Consider the following 8,431-nt stretch of genomic DNA (forward strand, 5'->3'; position numbering starts at 1 on the left):
CATGACATTATGGGACAAGGAGCCTCCAAAGATAACTTTGAGTTAATTTTCTGTTAGCCATCTGCTGCTGGGCATACAGCCTACCATTGAATAGTTTATTTCCCCAGTGAGACTCCCTTGGAGTAAACTAAATTTTCATTTGCAAGTGGTTACCATTTGGAAATTGCTTCTGCTTTAAAGATAGGGGCATAGGTCCACTTGTCTTATCAGCGCAAGGATGCCAACCAGTGCAGATCCATGTAGGTTCTGCACATGTTACCTCAGTCTCTGTGAATTCAAATGTGCTGCATTCATCCTGTTGTGTTTGGAGAGCTTGTTTTTGTATGTCCTACATCCTCTGTGGTTCTTACACTCTTCCTGTCTCCCAGATTTTTTGCAGGATTCCCAGATCCCTGAGGGGAGGGATTTGATGAATGCATTTATTTAGGACTGATTGTTCCAAGATTTCTTACTCTCTGAATGTCTGGCTGTGGGTCTCTGTATTTGTTCTCCTCTGCTACAGAGGAAGCTTCTCTGATGGTGGCTGAGCAAGGTCCTGATCTATGAGTCTAGCAGAACGTCATTAGGAATCATCTTATTGCTACATTTTTTTAAAGAGCAGTAGTATTTAGTTTTATCCTAGGTCCCTGGGTTATCTAGTTTCAGGTTCTGTGTCACCAAAGCATTGTCAGGTATGGGTTCCATCTCATGGAGTGTCCCTTCAACCAAAGCAGACATTGTTTGGTTACTCCAGAGTCTTTGTGCCACCATTGCACTAGCGTATCTGACAGGCAAGACACTATTATAGATCAGAGAGTGTGTGGCTAGGTTGGTGTTTATGTTTGCCTTTTGGTAGTGTACAAAGTAACTTCCTGTACAAAGATGCTGGGATGAAGGGGTAAAGGCTCTATGTAGGCACCAGCTTGACATCTCTATGTAGGCACCAGCTTGACATCTCCATGTTCAATGTGTTGTGCGGATGTTGTCTTAAGCAATGGGTCACTGCCATCAGTTTGTGGAGAGTAACCTATAGCCTTGGTAACAGCCTAGGGTGTTTGGGTGGTGGTGGTTTCCATGGGATCTCTCTGGCCAATAGCTCAATCAGATGTAACTCAGTTCCAGGATTAGAAGCTTCATTTGTTGATAAGAGATAGCTAGTTGGCTCTCCCCCATTATTTGGCTGTTTAATTTAGATTGCCTTCATATATATGTTTTAGTACTTCTACGCTATTAGGTTTCATATAACTCCTCAAACAGTCATTAATTTTAGCTGTCCTTACCCATATTTCCTCCCTCACTCCCTTTTCCCTCCCCTGCCCCATTTGTTCCTCTTGTTCTGGTCTCAGTTATCCATCCATAGTTACCTAATCAATTTCTCCTTCCTAAGGTGACCTAATCCTCCCTGCTAGTCCCTTATTCTATACCTAACCTCTGTTGGTTATAAGGGTACTAGCTTGTTTATTGTTGACTTAACAGCTACATGTAAGTGAATACATACCAAATTTGTCATTTTTGGGGTCTGGATTACCTCAATCAGGATGATTTCTTCTAGTTCCACCCACTTACCTGCAAATTTATGATTTCATTTTTTAAATGGCTGAGTAATATTCCATTGTATAAATATATCACATTTTCTTTATCCATTTATTTGTAGAGGAACACCTATGTTATTTCCAGTTTCTAGTGATTATGAATAGAGCAGCAATGAACATGGTTGAGCAAGTGTCTCTGTAGTAGGATAAAGAATCCATTGAGTACATGCCCAAGAGTGGTATACCTTGATCTTGAGGTAGATTGATTCCCATCTTCCTGAGGAATCATCACACTGCTTTCCATAGTGGTGGTATGAATTTATAATATCACCAGCAATGGATGAGTGTTCACTTTACTCCAAATCCTCACCAGCATGAGCTGTCACTTTTTTTATTGATTTTAGTCATTTTGATAGGTATAAGATGAAACCTCAAAGTAGTTTTGATTTGCACTTCTTTGATGATTAAGGATGTTGAATTTTTAAAAAGTGTTTCTCAACCATTTCAGTTTGCTCTTTTGAATATTCTCTGTTTAGATCTGTGCTTCATTTTTAACTGTGTAGTTGTTAGTACTCTTTTCCATTCTGTATGTTGTTGCTCTGTCCAAACGATGGTGTCCTTTGCTGTACAGAAGCTTCTCAGTTTATGAGGTCATCCCATTTATTAATTGATGATCTTAGTGTCTAAGGATTTTGATCCATTTGGAAGTGAGTTTCATGTAAGGTGTTAGGTATAGATCTATTTTAATTCTTCTACACACAGCTTGCAGTTTGACCAGCATCATTTTTTGAAGATGTTTTCTTTTCTATAGTATGTATTTCTGTCTTATCAAAAATCAGGTGTCCATAGTTATTTGGATTTACATTTAGTTCTTCATTTTTATTGCATTGATCAGTGTGGCTGTTTTATGCCAATACCTTTTTTAAAAAAATCACTTTACCTCTGTAATATAAGGGTTTGAGGTTGAGACTTATGGTACCTCCAGCAGTTCTTTTGTTTGACAGAACTGTTTTAGCTATCCTGGGTTCTTTGTGTTTCCATATGGAGCTGAAAATTTTCCATTTAAGATTTGTGAAGTATTGTGTTGAGATTTTGATTCAATGTGCAGATTGCTTTTGGTAGGATGACCATTTTTACTGTGCTAATCCTAATGATCCATATGTATGGGAGATTTTTCCATCTTATGTTATCTTTTTCAGTTTCTTTCTTCAGTGTCTTAAAGGTTTTATCATTCAAGTCTTTCACTTAGTTGGTTAGAATTACCCCCAAGATATTTTATATTATTTGAAGCTATTATGAAATGTATTGTTTCCCTGATTTCTTTCTCAGTCCATTTGTCATTTGTATATAGGAAGGCTACTGATTTTGTGATTTGAGTATTTAGCTACTTTGCTAAAAGTGTTTATCAGTTATAGAAGTTTCCTCGTAGAATTTTTAGGATCATTTATGTACACTATCATGGAAGGGTTTAATTTCACTCACAGTTTAGGATGGTAATTCTTATTTTTAAGATTTATTTATTTATTGTGTATACAGCATGTATGACTACAGGCCAGAAGAGGGCACCAGATCTCATTACAGATGGTTGTGAGTCACCATGTGGTTGCTGGGAATTGAACTCAGGACCTCTGGAAGAGTAGTCAGTGCTCCTAACCTCTGAGCCATCTCTCTGGAGGGATAGCTCAACCATAAAAGTCTAGGCTCACAACCAAAAATATAAGGATGGTAAGGTAATTCTTTTTTCTTTCTTTTTTTTTTTTTTTTTTTTGGTTTTTTGAGACAGGGTTTCTCTGTAGCTTTGGAGGCTGTCCTGGAACTTGCTTTGAAGACCAGGCTGGCCTCGAACTCACAGAGATCCACCTACTTCTGCCTCCTGAGTGCTGGGATTACAGGCGTGCACCACCACCGCCCGGCTAAGGATAGTAATTCCTATCATGGGGGTGAAGTGTCATGATAGGAGTATGAGGTAGCTGGTCAAATTGTATCTATTGTAAAGAAGTGGAGAGATGAATGCCAGTTCTCAGCCCTCTTTCTCTTTTCCCCCTTTACATTTAGCAGGCCTCTAGCTGATTGCATGGTGCTGCCTACATTCAGATTGGGTCTTCCCTTCTCACTTAAAATTGTCTCAAAATGTCCTCACAGGTACACCCAAAAGGATACCTCCTGGGTGATTTTAAATCTATCTGAGTTGATAATGAATATTAACCATTATAAGTCTACCCTTTATCAACTTGACACCCAAACATGTAAGTTTTAAATTGTAACTATAGCCCTAATCTACAACATGAGGAATTGTATTATAGGGTTGCAACATTAGGAAGGTTGAGAACCACTGTTATAGAGGAACTGTATAATTCTCGAGCAACTGTATAAGGTCTTTGTGGAACTAGGTAGCTGACCCTGGTGAAACTATTCCTTTGATGAATAATTCTTAGCAAAGAACCTCTTTATAGGCTTCACATTGAGTGCCACCCTACTCAAAAGAATTTGCATTTTTACAAACCTGAAGCTTCAACAACTAAGGCATCACCCTCTGGCATCTTTCCTCCTACCCAGTACAAAATATGAGGTTTCTCATCCATCCCCCAATCTCTTTAACAGTTACAGCTGCTTTCTCCACACTTGGCTGATCTGCAGCTTTAAATGTTTCCCCTTCTTTGTCAGGCTGTAAATGTTTGCTTCTTTCTGCTCCAGTGGCAGCTCGCTCTCCCTGTAAGCACACATAAGAACAAGAAGCAGTAGCCACAACATAGCCCCAACGCTTGCTACCTTGACATTTCCTCCTCCAAACATGGTAGTCAATTACTTTGCAATTCAGTCTCTCTCAAGCTCTCAGGACATCGGCAGAGACTCCACTAGAGCATTAAATGATGACTTCGAGTCTAATTCTTGATAGCATCCTTGTTTCCTCTCTGACACCTCATAAGCCATGCCTCCTGTATTCACTTGTCTTGCTATTCTGGTCTTCCACATTCCCACTAGAATATCTGGTTAAGCACTTCTTTTTAACATGTTAAGACTTTTCCCTAAATGACTTTTTCCTAGCCTGGAGCTCAAAAGTCTTCCTCCCAAAAGCTGGTTGTAAAGGCCTGTGAAGAACACAATCAGGTTTAGCAATGCAGTTCCATATTCTGAAGTCTCTTATTGCTATGGCCAAATGTCTGAGAAAAATCAAATTAAAAAGGAAGGGTTCACTGTGGCTTGGTGTTGAAAGGATGTACAGTTTTTTCATAGCAGGAAGACAGGAATGACTGTGAGGAGGCTGTTCCCATTGTCTTTGCAGTTAGGAATCAGAAAGGAATGAATGCTGATGCTCAGCTAGCTTTTCTGGTTCACTTTTTTTTATTCGGTTTGGGATCCTATGAAATGGCACTGCCCATATTTGGGGTCTTACTCACTGAGTCTAGCCTCTTTGGACCTGCCATCACACATGTGTTCAGAGGTGGGTCTCCCAGGTCATCCTAAATCCACTCAAGTTGACATGACAATTAGCTGTTATGAATCTCAGTCTGGAGATCCTTCAAGTTTGCTCTCATAGAAGGACCTATTGGCTGACATCATCACTAGGGTATCCACCCAATAGTAATATTAAATTTATGAGCATAAGAGGAAACTTGGGATTTTCCTTCTGAAACCTGATCTCCCTGTGTCTTTCCAATCTTGATGGTTAGCTATTTCACAGCTCCAGTTGCTGAAACCAAAAATGTTAGCCTCATTCTCATCTCCCTTCTATTTTGCACATTTTACATCTCATCCTTTAGAGAATACTGTTAGCTACACTTTCAACGTTGGCCCAGAAATTTGCCATTTTTTTCCCACCCACTACAGATAGTCTTGGTGCTTCTTGGATTCCATGTCATGCTTTTTCTTTTCTTTCCATTATCTCTCTTTTGTCTTGCTGCTTTTGACTTTACTATTGTCTCATTTAGGATTCTTTTCTCCATGTGATACGAACAGCATGCTACCTCACCTTTGCAGGTCTTTACTAAAATGCCTCCTTTGCAGGTGCTTATTTCCAGCCAATCTGGTACCAGTTTGTAAACTCTAGGCCTGGAGACATCTTAACAATTCCTATTGTCTACTCCTGCTTTAATAACCTCATGAATATTTTTCACTTCTCACATACCTATTGGTGAAATATTAAGGCCGCTCCACGTAGTTAAAAGGGAGGTTTATTTTGTGGGGTACTTACAAATGAGGGGGTAGGTTACAGGGTCTGGCAAGGGTATAGTGCAGTCCGGCCGTGTTCTCTGGAGAACTCTGCTCGGTCTACCTCCAGCATCCAGAGTCTGGGAACCAAGAGAGTGACCTCTTCCAGATCCTTGGTCTTCTGCTTCCTCCTCCGCCCTGCCTTGTGGGCGTGACCATTACCGAAGCCTCAATGGGGGTTGGAACTTCCAGGCCAATGCTGGGATGGCTATCCACTACACATACCATACACTTTATATGTTTTGTTCATTGCCCACTTCATATCACTAACTGGGTGGTACTTGAGAATTACCTCATGTGCTTAGCTTAGTAAATACCTTTACTTTTTAATGGAGGCCTCACACTGTAGCCCAGACTGGCCTGAAACTCATTATATAGCTAAGGTTGGTTAACAGGTATTTTACAAATTAAAAGTCCTAAATATGCCCTATCAGACTTACCTCCAAAGATTTTGTGGTTTTGGTAGGAGAATTTTTGAGGGAATGATTGAAACTTAAATAATTTTACTTAAATGAAGACAGCAAAATATAGAATGTTTCAAGAGATGAAAGAAAGAATGGTATAACAACTGAGCGGCATGTCTTTAATCACTTGGAATGCAAGGGTAGATAAATCTCTGTGAGTTTGAGGCTAGCCTGGTCTACATGGGGAGATCCTCTTTCAGGGAGGAAGACAAAGAGGAGTGGGGGAGGAGAAGGAGAGTTTAAGGATGGTAGTGATTTGAAATGAAGAAGCAGGAAAAGGGGGAAGCTTGACAAAATAAAGAGCAGAGAATTGCCACTGAGGTTAGTTTCTTGATGAGTCAGAAACTGTCAGGACTTGGAACCACGAGGGCATTAGACTTTGGCATCAGGAGCATCATCAGGGCCAACAGCAATGGTGTACATACAGGGCAATGAATGGGGCCCTACACTCACAGAAGGATGTACTTGCCAAACGCTCTCCTCTTCCTATCTCAAAGTCTTTATTAGTGGTTGCTGCGTTTTCATTTCCCAGTGAGTGATAACAAATTGTGAGCCATTCCTGAGAAGCACATCTTCCATTATTATGGGAACAGGGGCGTGAAGAATAATGCCAACTGACAGGAGAGTTTTGACTTTTAGTTGCAGAAAAAGGAAGGAAATGGCATTGATTTCACTTTTTCCGAAGGGCAGAATATAAGATTATCTCTAAGAAGCCAAAGAAAATAGAAAATAAAAGGATACATAGAAAGTGTGTCCCAGGACAGGGAAATGATTGAGGGTCCATGTTGCCACTTGCTCTAGCTTCAAGTTGTGCCTTTCACTAGCTCTGTGACTTTCCACAAGTCATTTAATCTGCTTCTACTGTAGTTTGCTACCCTGTAGATAGAGAATATAATGACATCTTCAGAGTGTGCCTGGTATGTAGTAACTATAGACCAGGAAGAAAGTTGACTAGGAGAAAAATCTAGAAACTGCTCAAATATGTCCTCTTTGTGCAGATTCATATCTGTGTGGAGGGCAAAATATGACCTAGTCAGGATGGAAACTACTCGGGCAGACAGTGCAGAAAAACAACTCCTTCACTCTAAATAGAAAACCTATTTCAATGTATTTTGCATATGAATGGGAAACTATTTTCTTTTGCAGATATTAAAAAGGAGAATGAAGAGAAAGCACAAGACCAACTGAAAAAGCCCCTAAATGAAGAAAAATGAACACTTAGAATTTCTCCAGGGCATTGATTTTGTTCACACTGGGAGACGTAGGGGGTATGCATTCCTGAAGTGTTTGATCTGGTAGTAGTAATGTGTGTGTTTTAGGTCATTTTGTTGTGATACTCTGTCTTTAAACCACAACCATGATAGCCAAATAGGTAATTAAAAGGTATTACTTTCAAATTGCACCCAAGGAAGAACACACTGTTTATATAACCAACAAAATCCACTGTCTGTCTTGGGATTTACTTAGTCAGATATATGTTTATGTTCTTACTGAGATAGAAAATTTTCTTGATATGCATAAACAGAAACCTAGTAATTTAATACTTTGTAGAATTTGTAGGAAATTATATTTTTTGGTGAGATGGAATTAATAGTACATATCACACATATAAAATGTGGTGTTTTTCTTTTTGTCAAAATTATACCATGTTTTCCCCCCAAAAGTTAAGAGTGTTCTGGAAATAGTGTAAGAGTTGTAACAACATAAACATTTCTAGGATGCTTTCATCTGATGTATTTTGCATCTAGTCTGTGTATACTGTGATTTTTCATATGGACCCACAGAATGTAAAATTTGTGGCAAATTGCTTATATGAAACATGTAATAAATAAATTCCACTATATTCCTTAACTTGGTGTATGTGTGTATCTTGTTTTATGTGGACTGTATAAGATATTGTTTCTTATTCTGTTTCTTATTCTCTGGACTTTTGTGTGTGCGTGCAAATTGTTGCTAAAGTAATTTCATCAGGAATTCTGACCTCAATTTTTATATTTTTCCTAAAGTAGCTAACATAACAGTAATCACTTAAATATTTGCATAATACTGTAAGTAAAAATAGAAAAATACATGCTTTTAATATATGTTTAAATATAGATTTAAAAAGAAAAGAACAAAAGTAACAAAACCAAGGTGCTAGAAAAATTTTAACTTGTTAGATAGTTTATAAAAATAATATAATTCTGGATCTTAAATTTTTTGAATAATTTTATTTATAAATATTTATATCTATATATATATTCAGGT

At 38.6% G+C, this 8,431-nt stretch overlaps 1 protein-coding gene across 2 annotated transcripts in view; it reads left to right on the forward strand.

Annotated features, from left to right (window-relative positions):
* Pkib (cAMP-dependent protein kinase inhibitor beta) overlaps positions 1 to 8,035 on the forward strand; it is a 96,264-nt gene extending 88,229 nt beyond the window's left edge. For both annotated transcript variants that reach the window (XM_036168960.1, XM_036168961.1), the window contains one exon: positions 7,331 to 8,035. In XM_036168960.1, coding sequence (XP_036024853.1) covers positions 7,331 to 7,398 — 68 coding nt within the window. In that variant the 3' untranslated portion in view covers positions 7,399 to 8,035. The remainder of the gene's footprint in view (positions 1 to 7,330) is intronic.
* The last annotated feature ends 396 nt before the right edge of the window (positions 8,036 to 8,431 follow it).

This window comes from Onychomys torridus, chromosome 19, assembly GCF_903995425.1.
Source record: "Onychomys torridus chromosome 19, mOncTor1.1, whole genome shotgun sequence".
In the NCBI taxonomy this organism is placed as follows: Eukaryota; Metazoa; Chordata; class Mammalia; order Rodentia; family Cricetidae; genus Onychomys; species Onychomys torridus.